Source organism: Myotis davidii, unplaced genomic scaffold, assembly GCF_000327345.1.
Source record: "Myotis davidii unplaced genomic scaffold, ASM32734v1 scaffold72, whole genome shotgun sequence".
Taxonomy (NCBI): Eukaryota; Metazoa; Chordata; class Mammalia; order Chiroptera; family Vespertilionidae; genus Myotis; species Myotis davidii.
Window position 1 is genome coordinate 5,249,053 of NW_006284618.1, and position 17,721 is coordinate 5,266,773.

Genomic DNA, 17,721 nt, shown 5'->3' on the forward strand with positions numbered 1-17,721 from the left:
AACCCCGGGGCCCCAGCGGAGCCCGCCCATCCGCCCGCCGACACCTACTGGTTGAAGAGCACGCGGGAGCGCACGATGAACTTGAAGATGTACTCCAGGGCCTTCATCGCCTTGTACAGCTGCTCGGTGACTCCCGGCTTCTCGGCGTTGTCCACGTAGTTCCGCAACACTTTCGTCAGCTTCCTGTTCACGGTGGAAACACAAATTAATCCCCAGCGGAGCCCGCCCATCCGCCCGCCGACACCTACTGGTTGAAGAGCACGCGGGAGCGCACGATGAACTTGAAGATGTACTCCAGGGCCTTCATCGCCTTGTACAGCTGCTCGGTGACTCCCGGCTTCTCGGCGTTGTCCACGTAGTTCCGCAACACTTTCGTCAGCTTCCTGTTCACGGTGGAAACACAAATTAATAAGTTCCCCAAATCACAGCCCGCGGCGCGGCCCTGGCGCAGAGAGATCCCCCGGGGGGTGAGTCTGATTTGGGTTCAGGCCTCCCGGCGTATGCACATTTGTAAAACGCGTGCTGAATGGATGGAAAGGGACCCCGAGAGCAGTGCGATCAGAGAGTGCGATCGGAGCGCTTCCTATGTTTGAGATGTTGCCCTGAGCACTGGAATGTATTATGTGATTTAATCCTCACAACAGCTCTATGAGGCGAGTAGTGCGTATTACCGCTGATCGGCAAGGGAAGACGCCCGGGTGCGGATGGGCAAGCCAGCTTCCCCGACGTGAAATAAAAACATCAAAGGATCTTCTTTCTAGCCCAAGTGAGGCACCAAAGAAAATCGCTGCAAAAGGACATTAAACTGAAAATGGTCTGGAGCGAGTTAATGCTGGCACAACATTGGATTCACTAAGTGCTAAAAGTGTATGTGGCCTGTACACTTGAGAACGGTTTAAAATGGTACCTTCTGTGTTATGTGGCTTTTACCGAAATTTTAAGAAGGCACTGCACAAAATAGTATTTGTTACTGGGGACCATTTCAGCCACCTCTAGTTCGTTTTCTAAAACTAGGCTATTTACACTCAAAATGAAAATTTTACAGCCCATTTTTCAAATAGCAAATATTCTTAATTTTTGATGAGTTTTCTAAGAGGCTTCATATAAAAGACTATCAACATTTTATGAGAGCATGGGTATTACATGAAAAGTTTTGTGAATTTTCTTTTACATTTTCTAATAGAATTGCACACATTTAGTTTTAAAAGTATAAGGACTCTACTTCTCTTAGAGAGTCGATATCTTTATAAATTGTCATCCAAAAACAAGTGACTCCCTAACATGAAAACATTTCAAACCTTTTGTCATGATAATAGAAGCTCACAAAGTTTATAATATACCAAAATTGGTCAGAATTATCCTTAAATTTTTCCATACCATGACATAAGTAATTATAGACAGTTGGTACAAATGAAGTCCAGATTGAAAGTCTGATTTTAATTCATAGCTTTATACGTTAGATTAAGTGCTTAAGCCAAAGGTAGTTTTTTTTAAAACAATCCCTGTTACAAGTAAAACAAAGAGCATCAAAACTTTCCTATTTTTCTGGAATTCAGAAACCAGAAAGTTCAAATGGTAGTAAATTTGCTCCAAGTAAAAGAGTATAAGAGAAAGTTAATTAGAAACCAAACAAACACCAGTGGTGTAGGTTCTCAAAACATGAGACGAATATTCCTTTTCCACAAAGTGAAGATTTCCTTTTCAGCCAATTACAGGGACTGAACTAGGACAGCGGTCGCCGACCTGTGGTCCGTGAGGTCCGAAAGGCTGGCGACCACTGAACTAGAGCGCGCGGATTCGAGTGGAGTGCATCATCGCTAGAAGACAACACGGTACTTTCTGCTCCTCCCACTGACTCACTGGCCACCAGGCCCACTCTCCCCAGGCCCCTCCTTCCCCCAAGGACGGGCCGAGCCAACACGCGGATCCCAGTGCAGCGGGGCACGTGGTTCGAAACCAGAAATGAAGTCCCAATCTAATCTAAGAAGAGCTGCGTGGCCACTAAAAGCAGAACTGCCAAAGTGACCCACGCGAAGGTCACGTCACATTCAGGCCACTTCCCTCCACCCGCCCGACACCTGCCCGCTTGTTTTCGGTTGTGTTTGCGTTGCCACAGCGAGGGGGAGGGGCGGTAAGGAACTGTGCAAAGTGCAGGCAAAGGGCCTCGCCACCGACAGACCACGTGTTGTGAGCACACGTGTGTTAGCAAGTGAGCACAGGGCTCACCCAAGCTGGCTCGGGGTGCTCGGCGGGGCAGCGCTGCCCACTTGAGGCACCGCCCACACCACAGGCATCAAGGCGTACGGGAAAGAATCCAGGGCCGGGACTGCGGCATCAGACCTCTGACCTTGAGTGCAGGGCTGTACCCAGGCAAGGACTCGGTCCAGGCACAGATGGGAGCTTTGACCAACTTAATGGCACCAAAGACAATCCCCCTCCAGGGGATGCTGTGAACGAAAGGAGGTCAACCCGCTATGCTGTACACCTGAAACTAATACAACCTTGTTTGTCAAACTATAATGTTTTAAAACGAATTTTAAAAAGAAATTTTTTAAATCTCTTTTCTCACTGCAACTCGCACAATTAAAATCTTGAATGCCGGTGACCCCCACTGTGAGAGATAGAAGGTAACTAACTCGTCATAGGATGCTAATAATACTGAAACCTCACACACCTACAATCATGCCCATTTTACAGATGAGAAGACTGAAACCCAGAGGGTGAGGAACCTGAGAGCTTCCACGAAGCCCAGGTGGCTGGGCTCCAGGACTGCGCCACTGGACACCAGGTGAGCAGCGTCTAGGGCCCGGCCTCCCCCCACCCTCCGGTGTGTGTGACACCTATGGGGGTACGGGGGCCGGTCAAGAGCACTTGGGTGGGCACGAAGAATCCAAGTGAGTCACAGCTGAAGCTTCGCAACAAAGGGGAACGCATCCTTTAAAGAGCAAAAAGCTATACTGAAAAGCGCCACACTGACTTTTATTCCCACGAAGCAAGCAATGATGTCCAACAAGAACACATGCATTTATTCATTCATCCAAGCTGGTGGGGAAGCTGCACACCCCCGTCTCTCAGGGTCATCGACCATGAACTGAAAACGTCAGGTAAGTAGAAGATGGGGGAGTAGAGAAAGAATGTATTCCAGAATGACCAGGATGTACTACATAACTCCGCTGGTAAGACTTTTAGCTCTCTAAAGAGGGAAATACTAATAAAAATTCCCCCAGCAAATTCAGAGCTGTGAGGTGGGGACCGTACAGTCGTAGATAAAAAGGACATGAAGGTGACCCTTAACAAGAAGCACATGCAAAAAGCGTTTTGGCTTTAAAACAACCAGAGAACTTACGTGTAGGCCAGCGTCGCACTGAAGTGCTTCTTAATGTAGGTTTCCAGCACGGGGTTGAAGTGCTGGAACTTCCTATCGGCAATGAGCCCGATGATGAACACCTGGGAGTGAACCGGCTGTGTCGTTAGTAAGATGACGCCAACCCGCGGGCACCTTCACCTGACCCACCCGGGGACCCGGTGAACTCCGAGATGTTCGGACAGAAGTTGGTCAGCCAGCTGACCTCCTCCTGTCCTAGGAAGGGCATTTGCCCAACCGGAGCTACTGCAGGAGACCTCCTAGCTCTCCCTGATTGCTTGGATTGGATGCACGGGGCAACGCTTTCGAGGTCACCGCGGTGGATCTACGGACGTGCCTCTAACGTCTGAGTGGAGGACAGGAGGGCCTCTTACCAGAGCATCGAACACGAGCGTGTCGAAGGTCTCGCTCTCCGAGTTCTCCATCATGATGTTGAACAGCGCGTCCAGGGTGTCCTGGAGGAACTGCGGAGACACGGCGTGGGGTGGGCTCAGCGCCTCGCCAGCCAGGCTCTGAGCCCGGGCTCTGCTCTCATGCCCACCTGGGCCGGGCGCCACCTACGACGCTGCTCACTTCGGGGATACTTCCAGCCAGGAGAGGCCGAGACAAACACGGGAGATCAGTGACCTCAGGACGAAGATGTGGGTGAGCTGAGTCCAGCGATGGGACTGGCCGCAGGGGGAGGCCCCAGGGTCCCGCAAGCGGGACTTCCCAACCCTCTCCTGCCTTTCACCATCTGGTGACCACGGGCTCAGCAGCACCTGCTTTTGTATATTTGTCCCCATGTTCAGTGTAAGATCCTTGCAAAGGTCACAACTCTGCCGTCTGTGAACGGCCCAGTGTGACTGCCAACAGCCGCTCCAGCTGCCAAGCCCGGCTCGTCACGGTTCACCCAGAGTCCCTGCAGCACGTCCACCAGAAAAGGGGCCGCATCACAGCACAGAGCGTGACAGCGGGAGCCGTGGCCTCCTGGTTCATCCGCACGCAGCGCAGGGCTGCTGGATACAAGCACCGCGAAGGGCGTCCCGTACACGGGCTGCGAGAGGGCTTCTCCGGACAGCCATCCTCCGTGAACAGTGCCCCTCCGCGGACAGCCATCCTCTCTCTAAGACTTCCCACTGGAGAACCAAAATCACCATTTTCCTGTTACACCAGAATGGGAGACGGTATCTTTTGCGAACTGAGCAAGGACCTTCCTCAGTCTAACAGTGTCATCACTCTACTGCTCGTTTAGATAGACAGAAGGAAGGCCTTGAATAAGTGGGAATAACCCACAGTCTATGGGTGTCCTTAAACAGAGGAAAAGGAGCCCCGCTATAAATCGGGGACCCCCCACCCCGGGGCCTGGCTCCCCGTAACACCGGGTGCCTGAGACAAGTCGGTTCCAGGCCTACAGGGCGCATAGGACACGCCGGCCAAGGCACCATCAGGCCAGCGAGGGGAGGGGTGGATGGGTCGCCTGGCCTGAAGGGTCCCCCAGCTGGAGGGGTCCTCAGGTGCACAGGGAGCAGAGGGAGAGAGGCGAACGTTCCCAGGGATGAGCAATCCGATTTGAAAACAGATTAGGTCGGGGACGGGAGAACAAGAGGAGACAACTCCTGATTTCCCCTGGTGAGTGTGACCAAGACCAGCAGAAACACACTGATTCCTGAGGTGACGAGGGACCTAAACACGACGGGGGACAAAGTTTCATTAACTGTGCGTCTCCTGGAGTTACGTTAACGTACTCCCCAGGCTCCCTGGGAGTCGGGGCGCTTACAGAACCAGGGAAACGGGTTAGGGTGCCTTTAACAGGGTCAGCACCGGAGCTGGCGAGGACCTGGAACGATGGCCCAAGCTGGGTCGCGTGGGGATGTTTCAACGCCTGCGAAGTTCGGAAAGTGGGCAACGATATTCATTTGTGACGACGTTGACCATCTCGCCGTTTAATTAAGGCCATTTCATGTGACTCATTTTCACAGAGATAAGACAGTCGTCCCTCTGAAAGCGGGGGGCTGTGTGTATGGGCAGGGGGAGGGGAGGTAGTCGCCCCAGCCCCGCCCCACCTCGGCCCCACCCCACTCACCTTGACCACCTCCCCGCCATCCACCTTCATGAGCTGGCGCAGGTTCTGCTGCAGCAGGTTGGTGTTGGAGCGCCACTTGAGGAGGCCCAGCAGGTCCACTGGAACAGAAGCCAGGTCAGCCCCGGGCCGGCCCCCCTCCCCTCGCCCCGCGAGGCCCTCTGCCAGGTCCTCCCCCCGCGGCTCAAACAGCGAAGCCAACCCCTCAGAAACCTCCCAGCTGAATGTGCCGCTGCGCCCTCCGCCCCGGGCAGCTGGATTCGGGATTCCCAGCTCATTCGCCGAGAAGTGAGCTCCACGGAACAGCTTTGAAAAGCCACTGGGGGCCTGCGGGCCAAGCTGGGCTGTCACCCACAGGCGCCCCGGGAGGGGCCTGCCCCACTGTGTATCCCGGCCTCCTCTCCCACGTCTCCGAAGGAGACTACTTTTCCATAAAATAATGTAAGAGAGCTCTATCCATTCAGGGCCTGGGGCTGCGAGGTGACAGGACTGAGAGGTGAGGAGGGCCCTGGCCCACAGAGACCCTGCTGCCCTGAGCTCCTGCCCTCACGCAGGCCTGGCAGCCATGGCTGGGCCTCACGGCTGTGTTTCTGTTTTCTAGTTGCCAAATCGCAAACTGAATGTGTCTGGGTCTTACAGACTGAAGGTGGAGGATGCAGGACGTCCAGGAAGGATTTCCGGGCAGCCCGCTGCCCCGGCAGGCAGGGAGGCAGAGTCCAGGGCACCTCTGGAGAAGGTGAGGTGTCTACACAGTTTCGCGTGAAGTTATTTCACTACCCGTCACGTGACAACACACAACTAGCACAGTGCACCTGACTATCGATGGTCATAGGCAATGAGTTTCAGCTAAAGAACTGTCTCTGTGAGAAAAACCCCAGGAAACACCGAAAAGACCAATATCATTTGGGCAATAGGTGGAATGTCCGGGAACACAAGACACCAATGGAATTGAAGGATAAAACCACGCAACAGGCATACATGTGATGAGCCCCAAAACATACGTCTTCGCCCTGACCGGTTTGGCTCAGTGGATAGAGCGCCGGCCTGCGGACTGAAGGGTCCCAGGTTCGATTCTGCTCAGGGGCATGTACCTTGGTTGCGGGCACATCCCCAGTGGGGAGTGTGCAGGAGGCAGCTGGCCGATGTTTCTAACTCTCTATCCCTCTCCCTTCCTCTTTGTAAAAAATCAATAAAAATATTTTTTTAAAAAAACAACAAAAACATACATCCTCATTCGCGTGACCTTACTGCATGTATAGCTGGCAGTTAAAACGGAGACATGAAAAGGGCACAGCGCCCCAAATAGTGGTGGACAAGCCAAGCACAGCCTCCAACACGCCTCCCCGGGGACACTTCCTTCCCGCGGAGCTCCGGGGACCCCTCCAACCCCAGGGTCCTTCCCTCCCTGGAACCGAGGGAGAGAGGCACCCTGGTCCCCCCACAACTGAGGCTGGGCAACATGGAGATTCTCACATGATGCTGCTCACTACGGGAAGGGGGGCCCTTTTGGCTTTCATGCCCCCCAGCAAACGGCTCCTCCTCTGGGGATGGTGGCATGTCAGGCGTGTCCACACAGGCCACCCCAGCATTGCCCGCGGACGCCCAGGTTCTCCTCTGAGAGCCATTTCTCTGAAACGGTGATTTGTTCCTGGGAAGTTCCATCCCTGAAGGAGAAGCCGCGGCTGAGTTATTCATCGGGGTTTGTGGTACACATCCCCGCTCTCAGCACCACAATGGGTGCATCGGGAACAAAGAATGACTCAGGGCCTGGCTGCGGGATCCCAGGGAGTGGCCACGGCGGCTGGGGCAGGCAGCGCGGGCCAGCTCTCGTTTCTGAAAACAGGCTCCCCCCTCCTCAGAGCCGTTCTCCCACTGTAATCTGCCTGGCTGGACCTTCTCCCAGATGCCCAGGGCAGAGGGACCCTCAGTCTCCAGCACAGCCTCAGTCCCACTCATGCTGCAGGGATGGGCTCCGCATGGCTAACTGTCCATTAAAACACCACCAGCGGCTCCTGGGGGTGGAAACCTCCCTAGGCCCTGGGACCCAGAGCACGTCCGGCAGGAGTAGCCTTTCCCATGACTTCACTTTGTTTCACAAATGAAAACATGTTAGCTGTCCCCGTGAGCGCCCACATCTTCAATTCCTGATCATCTCTTCGATGGACCCTGCTTTGGTCCTCATTCTGGGTGCCGTGCTGTTTCCTCCTGGCCCTGCCGCTTCCTCCTTGCACCGCCCCTGTGCATCTGGTAACCTGGTACCCGCAGGCGGAGCAGCCTGGGCGCCCCAGCATGGGGTCACAGCCACGCTTTGATGTGTGTCCATCAGCAGGGGGTGCCTTACCTCCCTGTTGGGGGGACTTGAAATGGCATCAAAACCAGCTTTTAAAAATAAAGGGAAATGGTCATTTTCTTGAAGGCCAGCTGGGGGAGGGGGACACACAGAGGGTGGGCGCCTGGCTCCCTACAGAGACCCCACAAAGCCCTTTGAGGCAGACACTGTAACAAAGGAACATCGCAACGCAGAAAACAAGGTTTGCAGGACCAAGTTCAAGGTCATTCTAGGGTTAGCGCAGGGCTGGGGGTCAACCCAGGTTGTCGGTCTGACTCCCAGTCCTGTGGATTTCACCTTAGGCCATTTTTCTCCCTTTGGCCGCGAAAAGCTTTTCTGAATGTAAATCCGTGGCTTGATCTCTCTTTAAGGTTAATCTCAGATCAGATTCAGAGCGTGGATTTTAAATCCGAGCGATGTCACCCCCTCTCCTCGTCCCTCGACATCCGCAGGGACCGCTACTGAGGAGAGCGGGAATGACGGGCCGGCCTGCAGCAGGGCCAGGGGCGGCGGGGGGAACGGTGCCGGGCGAGGCGCCACCACACTCACCGTTCTGGGTGAGCTTCGTGGAGCAGACGAGGGTGCTGATCTGGAAGGAGTCTTTGCTGATGGTGCAGCTGCCCAGGCTCTGCATGCCCTTTCCCGTGGCGGAGTGGCCCTTCTCCTCCAGCTCCGCCTTCGTGGAGGGCAGGCTCAGGTATGTGGCCACGTCTTCCAGCTTCTTCGCTTCGGCCTGCGGGTCGGGGGACGGACGCCACCATCAGCCGCCCACGGCTTTTCTCTCTATCCCTCGTTAGCCCTAATCTTTTTCACCATCGTGCAATTTGCTCTTTATCATCTGCTAAACTGTTTATCCTAATGATTCCTCTAATTCCTGGAGATTAAGTCACGTTAACAAGAGCGTTTCTTTACACAGCACCTGTCCATCCCCTCCTCTCAGGGGGAGCAGCCGCAGGATGGTCACGGGGTGTGTGCGTTTGCATAATGACATGTCCCTGGACAGCAGCTTCCCCCGAAGGAGATGTCATTCAGGCCAGGCGGCCCGGGAGGGAATGGAGCAGCAGCCTCGGCAGCCCCACCCATCCCCCCGCCTCCCTTATCCCATCCCCTGGCCTGCCTTATCCTGACCCCCCGCCTACCTTATCCTGACCCCCGGGCTACCTTATCCCGACTCCCGGCCTCCCTTATCCCATCCCCTGGCCTGCCTTATCCTGACCCCCCGCCTACCTTATCCTGACCCCCGGGCTACCTTATCCCGACCCCGGCCTACCTTGTAGACGATGAGGTCGTGCTCGCCATCCCTCAGCGTGGTCCCGTCGTATCTCATCAGCTTCACAAACGCCAGTGCAAATATTTTCTCGGATTTATCCTTGGCTGCAAAGAAATCGATAACCATCTCCCACGGCTGCCGTGGCCACGTGACGTCAGAAACGTCAGATGCCACCAGGGCTATCTTCACGGACAACCTGACAGAATGGCCCTGACAGGAAGTGTAAGTGGAGAGAGACCAGGTCACCAGTAGGAGACGCTTCTCCTGCAGGGATGGGCGGTGCCCAAGTCAACCTGAGTTCCGAGCGAGCGATCCCCTCAGAATCTAGGGAGGCGCCAGCTGGGGGACCGAGGAGCTGACTCGAGAGGGAAGGGCCCCGGGCACCAGGAGGATGCGGAAGAAGAGCCTGCAAGACCGGAAACCAGGAGTGACGCCGGGAAAGTGATACTAAGGAGACCGCGAGCCCATAACACACGGACACGCACAGTGGGAACGGGCAGGGTCTGCAGACACAAGGCCATCATCCACGGCAGCTGGAGGGCCGCCCATTCACTGCGAACACGGGCTCTCGATGGGAAAGACAAGATCGGTCTATTCCACCGAGGCCCCGCGCACTGACATTAACCGCGGGGGACTGAGGGGGAGCTCTGTTCTCCTGGGCAGGGACGTGCTTCGGCCAGCACCGCACGCAAGACGTGTCCCTCCCCGCCAGCGAGTGACTGCTGGTCCCGTCTGCAAGGCAGTGACCAGCCGCTAAAACAGGGAGCGAGCAGCCTGGTCACACGCTCCCCCCGCCGGCCGTGCTGTTCTTCATTGTTTAGGGACTGAATGGCGTCCCCCAAGTTGGTAAGTTGGGGCCTAACCCAGAGGTGACTGTAGGGGACAAGCCGGTGAGAAGGTGTGAAGGTTCAATGAAGCCCTAAGGCTGCAGCTCTGACCCCCTCGAGCCGGCCCTGATAGGGGCAGCACGGCTCCCCGCTCCACGTGCGTTCACCGCAAGAAGCCGCCTTCTGCCACCCGGAGGGGCCTCCCCGCAGTCGGGCTGTGCTGGCACCCGGGTCGCAGACGTCCAACTTCCAGAACCGGTTCGCTACGCCCCAGAACATGCATTTGGTTCTGGCTGCCCGAGCTGAGTCAAACAACAGTGCTTGTCACCACATGACCAGGCACACGTGTGTGTGTGTGTGCGTGGTGTGTGTGCATGTGTGCGTGTGCATGCATGTGCATGTGTGTGTTGTGGTTGCTGATGGTGAGTTTCGCCCGCTGCACCGTGAGTGGCAGGGACAGTGTGTGTTTTCTCTCTGCCGCTTCCCCAGGACAGCAGACGTGCTCGCCGGGTATAACATGCGCAAGAGAGGCCTGTTCTACTGGGGGAGACGCCGACAGACAAGCTCTTTCGGATACAAAGGCAGTAAAACGCGGTGCTCTGTCAGGGGTGGCGGTGGGGGCGGGACGACCCCTGCACGGCTGGAGAAGGCCTCCCAGTGAGGACAAAGGGCCAGTGGGCCAAGGTGTGAATCCTGCAGGAAGCGCGATGGCCAGTGCAGGGTCCTCAAGGGGGCCTGGGTCTGGCTGGTCGGGGGACAGACAGCCAGGGTGGCTGGTGAGGAGTGGGCAGGGAGACCCCACGGCAGGCAGGGGCCGGGTCAGCTGGGGACGCGTGAGGAGTCTGGACGAAGAATGGGATTCATGTGGATTTCTCAGGATGCGAACTGAGCGCAACATGGAAACACGGAGGCTCAGAGCTAGAAAACATCTTGAAAGGGACGTATCCCAGACTCTCTTTTTAGAGATGAAAGACCAGAGGTCAAAGGGGAGAGGAGCATCCAGCCACCCTGAGTCAGGAGCTGAGATAACACGTCTCATTAGCCTTGGCATTCTGCTGCCCGTCAGTATCTGGCACATAGTAGGTGCTCAATAAATGCTAATTAGATAAATGAATAAAGGATGGACTAACCAAATATAATAAAAGAGATGTGTCCTAGGAGTCCAAAAAAGCACTTGTAAAAGGGCACTAGAAAACATGAAATATCTTAATTCGTGTTCAGGTGAAAAGATCAGATCCTTCAAAGTGTGAGCTGATGTGAAAAAACGTGAAGCCCGTCTCTGAAAGCAGCCACAAAGGGCAAAACCACGTGAGCATCCCCGTCAGCCGGGGGCTGCCCCTGATCTCCCCTTCAAGAGGCACAGAGTAAAAAGGGTACTTTTTTAGTAACATTGTACATCCTCCCAGCGAGGGGACCGCTGCACTTGTGACATGCTCCTCAGCGGCGATGACGGGGCAGATACAAACGTTCCAAAGTGTCAGGGGCCACAGAGGGCCATGAGCTGCAGACGCAGGCCCGGCGGCCCCAACCTGCAAGACCCCCGACCAGCAGGAGACATTAGCTCCTCCAGGCAGGGCCCCAAAGCCACACATCTGCTGGCACTCCTGCAACACGGGAGCTGCTGGCTCTGGAGTTGCTAACGAGCTGCTGGAGCGTGTGGGATAGTCACGTCAGCAGCAAACTTTCCAACCCCGCGGGCAGGCGGACCCCAGCCTGAGAAATCCCATCGCCTGCCCCCCTGAGCGGGAGAGCAGCTCGCACTGTGCTGGGAGGGAAGTGCCATGTGGCCTCGGGTTGTCCCACTTCCGACCCCGAGCGTCTGCAGACGGGGCCACCGGGGAGGCCCGGGCCACCATCCTTGTGGCAGCTGCCAGCTCAGGATTTCACCGGCAGCACGCTCTGGATGCGCCACACGTCCCCCAGCCCCCACACGCTGTGGCCGGGGAGCCTTCATTAATTATACAAATGTGTCATACGATGTCGGGTGATAGCATCTTGTCTATAATGAGTGCTTAAAACTGACGGGAAAAACAAGGATTCTGAAAATTAAAATGCTACGGAAGATGCCCCTCCGCCCTAGTGTGATTTGTTAATTAGAGAGAATGAGCTCGCTGTAAGGGGAGCGTGCTCACACTTTGAGACGAGACCGCGGTGGTTTGGAGAACTGTGCCCCTGCCCCCCAGCACCCCTCCCTACCTGCTCCCCGCAGCCCACTCGGCCGTGCGCCGGCCAACTCCCGCCCTGCTATTCCACGCATGCTGGGAGCCAGCCCCCACGGCCTTGGCTGAGAACGTACCTGACTCCAAAGCGCCCCCCCATGCAGGTACCCGCTTTGCTCACCCTACTCTTCTGCTCACAGGATTCCGCAAGAGGCCCCTCTCTACTTGGCTCTTAAAAGCTGGCCTCGGCCCTCAACTAAAACCTCAGTTCTGCAGGAGAACCCGCTCCTTGAGTTGTGTATACAGCAGGCGCCGAATAAAGCCCAGGAGATGAATGTGGCCTGGCTCTTCCTGGAGGCGTGGGAGCACGATGCTCAGGCACACAGGCCAGACTGAGCCACAGCCCTTCCCCGACTAACGAGGTGACGCTGGGCCCCTGTGGAGGGGTCTGAGCCTGGGTGTCCTCATCATCGTGTGGAGTTTGATCACACGGAACCATGGGGGATTGCTGTGAGGACTAATCACATGACAGAGACCTCCGTGCCAGCAGCACGGAACAAGCACGGACGTTGGTGAACGTCCATCCGTGGCTGTGCTTGCCCAGGGCCGGCCGGCGGGAGGGCCGCACACAATTAGCAGAGCCCGGCCGGCTGCTGGCGGCCAGGACATGGCCCTACAGCAGGCTGCCACGGTGGGCAGGGATACCCAAGCTGCCAGCCTTCACCCCTGCTTCTCCCACTGGACTTGAACCCTGACCCTTTTAGCTGGACCCCAGCTCTGCTTCAACACCGGGGCCGCCCCGACAGGCCTCAAGGGGTTCGAGGCCACCCGCAGAGCAGGAAGACCAGGTTGTGAAATCTCCCCCGGCCTCAGTGACTTTTCTGATGGGTGGACCAGCATTACAAGCCAGAATGGACGGGAGGGATTCAAAAGAACAGAAGTAGCAGCACCTCCTCCGAAGCAAAGAGAAGAAAATGAAGATCTCCCACGATATGGGCTCAGGGAAATGTCGTTAACACTCCCCAGGGCATGCGCTGAAGACCGAAGGCCTCATTGTGTTTGGGGAACCAAGTTCCAGAACTATCCAGAACTTTCCAGAACAGTCTAGAACCGTGGTCGGCAAACTGTGGCTCGCGAGCCACATGTGGCTCTTTGGCCCCTTGAGTGTGGCTCTTCCTCAGCCTTAGGAGCACCCTAATTAAGTTAATAACAATGTACCTACCTGCATAGTTTAAGTTTAAAATATTGGGCTCTCAAAAGAAATTTCAATAGTTGTACTGTTGATATCTGGCTCTGTTGGCTAATGAGTTTGCCGACCACGGGTCTAGAACACGGGCAGCCTTCTGAGCCTGCCCCCTAGTTTTCCGCTGACCGACCCGGGTAGCACAGTGGTTACTCACAGTCCTGTGATGAGCGGTGGCGGAAGGTGAAGCGGAGGTGACTGCGGTTGACGTCCTCGATGGGGATGGCCACCTTGCGGAAGTGAAAAAGGAAGTGTAAGCCCCGCTGGCACCGTCTCCTCGCAGGGGCAGCGCTGTCCCCGGGAGCGCGGGGGAGGGATGCCTAACCCCTGGGCGCTGTCCCAAAGGCAGGGCCTCTGGAACAGGAGGTAACACTGTGAAGGGGGCCCGGGACGCTGTGAGGGCCCTCGAGGTTCTTCAAGGCTCTGACCCTACGGCTAAGATTCTGGGTTTAAAGCCGACTTTTCTGTCCTGAGCCCGACCCCAGGCATCCGGCTTCCCCGGCGGCGGCAGGGTGAAAGCGTTCTTGGTGTGACTGACCGTGAAGCAAAAAGAGCGACTGCACGGCCGCTCGGCCAAGACTGCCCTCGCCCTCCCATCGTACATCTGCAGCCACAGCCGCCACGGGCCCGTGAAAGGCCCTGCCACGGCCTCTCATAGCCTCCCTCCCCTCCATTTGCTGTAGGGGCAGCATTTCCTACATAATCCAGGCCCAGGAGGAGAAACACAACAGCTGTCATTCAGGGACTCTCATCTGTCTCCGTGAAAGTCCTGCTTTTCTGTTCAAAGGAAATGAGAGGGAATGTATTCCAAGAAACGCCCGCGTGGATCCTTAGCGACCTCGCGTGACTTGGCGGGAGGCTCAGGTGCCCTTCGCGGGCGGCCCCTGGGTGGGAGGAAGGGACTTCCCTCGTACAAATGAGCGTTTCACCACGGACCCCGCGGAACGAAATGGCCACGTCAACGATACCTTCACGGTCTCGAACCAGCGCGGCTGCTTGACCTGGTAGTAAATGACGGACTTGTACTCGGAAATGGCCCCGTCGCCAGCGCCCGGGAAGATGACGTGCTGAGAGAGAGGGCACAGGCCTCCATCAGGCCTCAGAGCTCGGCCCGCATCCTCCCCACCTCCCGCCCCCTGATCCGAGCCCAAGGGAAGAGAGCGCCTGGGAATGCCAATCACCCGCTGCCCACGGCGCGCTCCCAGTGATGCCGGGCACATCCATCCGATGCCCGCAGCCAGCATCAACCCCACTCCCAGACGGTAGGGGCCAAGCCACCTGGGATTGCTGTCCCCCACCCTTCTCACCCTCGCCCCTAACGACGCCCACAGGAGGGCTGCAGGAAGCTGCCTGATTCCCTCAGTAGGGCACCCCCAATAAAGGGCTCCAGACAAAATGTAGGAGGCGGTAACACTCCCTGCAGGTCGTCCCCAGCTTGAACACTGACCACTCGGCACTGCCCGCTGGGACAGGGCACAGAGCCACCCAGAGAGAAGGGTGGCCCTGCTCCTGGCAGAGCTGGGCCCCAGGTGCCCTCACAGGACACGGCCCTCAGCCACGGTCTACAGAGCCAGCTTGGCAAGGGCTGGGACACCTGGCTTGGCCTCCGGTCACAGAGGAGGCCACAGCCTCTGGGCACGTCCCAGGGCCCCGAGTCCCGCAGCTGCTGTGGCCACTCAGGAGGGGGCCTTGGTCCCACCACCACCTGGACGACTCCATGCTGTTACAGGTCAGACGTCCAAGTTCAAACCCCGTTCCACCTCTCGCCTGCGCTCTGACCTGAACAAGTGAATTGATTTATCTGGACACCAAGTTCCCTCGTGTCTCCAATGAGCTAACAGCGGTATCTGAACTTCCAGGCCGCTGCCAGGACCCCGCGGAAACCCGCGTCCAGGACAGCAGGAGAAGGGAAGGAAGATCAGGCCCCGGGCGCCCCCAAATCAGGAGCAGGTCTTTCCCAGTCTGTGCAGAGCAGAGGTCAGAGGTGAACACCCGGAAGCAACACTAAACGCTACGGGTTAACTTCGCAACAGTCAGTACCTCCAGCCGCTTGCCGTCTTCATCGTAAACAGACACCGTGACCTCCACGTTCTTTGCCGTGGTTTTGCTTCCTTTATCGAAATCTCCTTGGACTAATGTCACGTAGATGTCGTTTCGAACATCACCTGGCGGGGGGAGGAAAACCAATCAATCCATCATCCATTGTGTAAGCGGGAATTTTGCAAAAGGGTCCAATGCGTTGCCTCTCCTAGCTGAGCGCTATGAATACTGTGTTAGAGGGTCACAAAATACTTCCCACGAAATAGTCTCTGCCTATCGAGGCACGACAAGGGCAATTTCATCATCGTGGTGAGAGTGCGAGAAAGAGGGAACAGGCCAAGGCCCCTAATTATCTGCTGGGTCTTGTCTTGCCCTGGGCAGAAGCGCCCCACCCCTCTGGGGGGCCCACGCCCTGAGCAGACCAAATGCTGGCAGTGTCTGCAAGGACTCAGCCCCTCTGTGTCCATGGCGCCCTGGGCCCCTGTCGCCACCCGTCAGACCACTGGCTGTGGTCATAGTCCTGGTGCCAAGGAACATCACTGACATCAACCAGGACACCGAGGACAACGGGCGAGGGGGCCTCTGTGCGTTTTACTAGGAGCTGAGCAAAAAGCTGACGAAGAATTCAAACCACAAACCCTGCCCCGAGTGGCCTGGGATCAGGGACCAGGGATGCGTCAGGAGAGAAACCTTCTGCCTGGTTCTCCCTCCCTCCTGGGGGGCAGCTGCCGGGAGCCCGAACGGGGACCCCAAGGAGCAGGAGAACAAACAGACCTGGGGGTCTTTTTAAGGGAGAGGGAGGGACAGAAACATCAGTGATGAGAGAGAATCATGGATCACTGCCTCCTGCCTGCCCCACACTGAGGCCAGGGATGTCTTATTTTATTTTTATTCAAATGCAGCTGGCATTCAATACAGACCTGTGCATTTTAAAGTTAGATGGGACAAAAATTGTGCAAAAAAAAAAAATAAAGCAACTAATGAACTCAAGACATCCCTCGCACTGAGCACAGAGGAAGCCCTGATAGGGGCCCGACAGGGAAAACATAGCGAAGCTTCGTTAGCAGCGTGATGTGGGGGAAGCATCGCATCCAGGACTGCTCCTCGCTGTCCGGCAGCCACACCCGGATGCACCGCCCTGTCCCGTGGGGGACACGGGAACAGCTTCATCCCGAGTAGTAACAGCCCGCTCTGGGCCAAGGACAAGGATCCCTTAAGAAGCCTCCTTGTTTTCTGTGCTGTTGTTTTCTGCTCTATTCTGCTTTTCCTGGATCCAAGGAGGAAATCAAGCTTTCATTTCAAAGTCGTTATGGTACGAATCCCAGCAGTCGCTGGGGCAGCCGCAGCAGCTGCTGAGGACAGAAGCAGCGCCCAGGGCCCTGACCCTGAGCGTCGTTGGGAATGACGGGGCGCAGGGCAGGGCTGGAGGCACGGCTGCGGGCCCAGGACCTGCCACCCGTGAGCTGTGCGACCTGGGACGGTCACTGAGCCTCCCACCCACTCAGCCCCCCACTGCTAACTGTCGTCCGTAAGGCCGGGTGGGCTTTGGGGTCCCTCAGCCTGAAAGGTCTATCGAGGCACAAAATAACCCCGAAGGGGGCCCACGGCCCACAGAGGCCCCGCCAGCCAGAGGACCACCACGGCTGGGAGGTGGCTAAACGCCAAGTCCCCTCTTCCGCTGGCCCGGAGACGCCCACTGCGGGGCCCCCAGAGGAAGACCCACAGCCAGGCGCTCCCAAGAGGCTGCGGCTCATGCCTCCGGCTCCAGGGCGTCCTTGGAGGGAGGGAGGCCGTGGGAGGAGGTGGGGGCCTCTCAGAGAGGCTGGCTGCTGTGCCTCAGGCCCTGAGCTGATCCCTGCAGGTCCTCGGGCTTCCGCGTTGCTGCTCCTTATCTTGGCAGCTCAGAGGCCAACCAGTCTGACAGGCGGGGACTATGTTATTCTCATTCTTCAGATGTGGAGACCGCAGCTGAGAGGGGTCAGCACAGGCCCGGGGCCCAGCACCAGGGAGGAGCGGGGTGGGACTGGAGCCGGGTGCCTGACCAGGTCCTGCCTGTCAGAGCTGGGGGCTCTGGGGACACTGTGGCGAGGAGGCAGTGACCACAACCTCCCCCGGGGGCTGTCACACAGCCGGAACCTGACAGGCAGTGTTCACCTACACTGAGCTCCCTCCACTCGGCCCACCGTCTGGATGACTCAACGCTGTTACAGCATCAGAAACCCAGAAACCAGGGGAGCCCAGGCCACCTGGCAGCACCCACAAAACCATCATAAAGGATCGCCTCAGTCCTAGAGGGACCCACTTAGCCTGAGACAGTCACAAGCATCGTCACCAACCCACGAGCCTGGCAGTGCCTGCCACACAGCTCCCCACAGACCCCGCCGGACCTCCTGCATCCGTGACCGCGTGTGACCCCACCTGACGCAC

The 17,721-nt window shown here is 57.0% G+C and overlaps 1 protein-coding gene across 1 annotated transcript in view; it reads right to left on the reverse strand.

Moving 5' to 3' along the window:
• Positions 1 to 17,721, reverse strand: part of DOCK1 (dedicator of cytokinesis 1) — a gene marked incomplete at its 5' end in the record, with an annotated part of 274,984 nt that overhangs the window by 223,581 nt on the left and 33,682 nt on the right. The window contains 9 exons of the mRNA XM_015572582.1: positions 249 to 383; positions 3,347 to 3,447; positions 3,739 to 3,828; positions 5,430 to 5,527; positions 8,305 to 8,488; positions 9,026 to 9,129; positions 13,412 to 13,484; positions 14,223 to 14,321; positions 15,295 to 15,419. Of these exons, the coding sequence (XP_015428068.1) occupies positions 249 to 383; positions 3,347 to 3,447; positions 3,739 to 3,828; positions 5,430 to 5,527; positions 8,305 to 8,488; positions 9,026 to 9,129; positions 13,412 to 13,484; positions 14,223 to 14,321; positions 15,295 to 15,419 (1,009 nt within the window). The remainder of the gene's footprint in view (positions 1 to 248; positions 384 to 3,346; positions 3,448 to 3,738; positions 3,829 to 5,429; positions 5,528 to 8,304; positions 8,489 to 9,025; positions 9,130 to 13,411; positions 13,485 to 14,222; positions 14,322 to 15,294; positions 15,420 to 17,721) is intronic.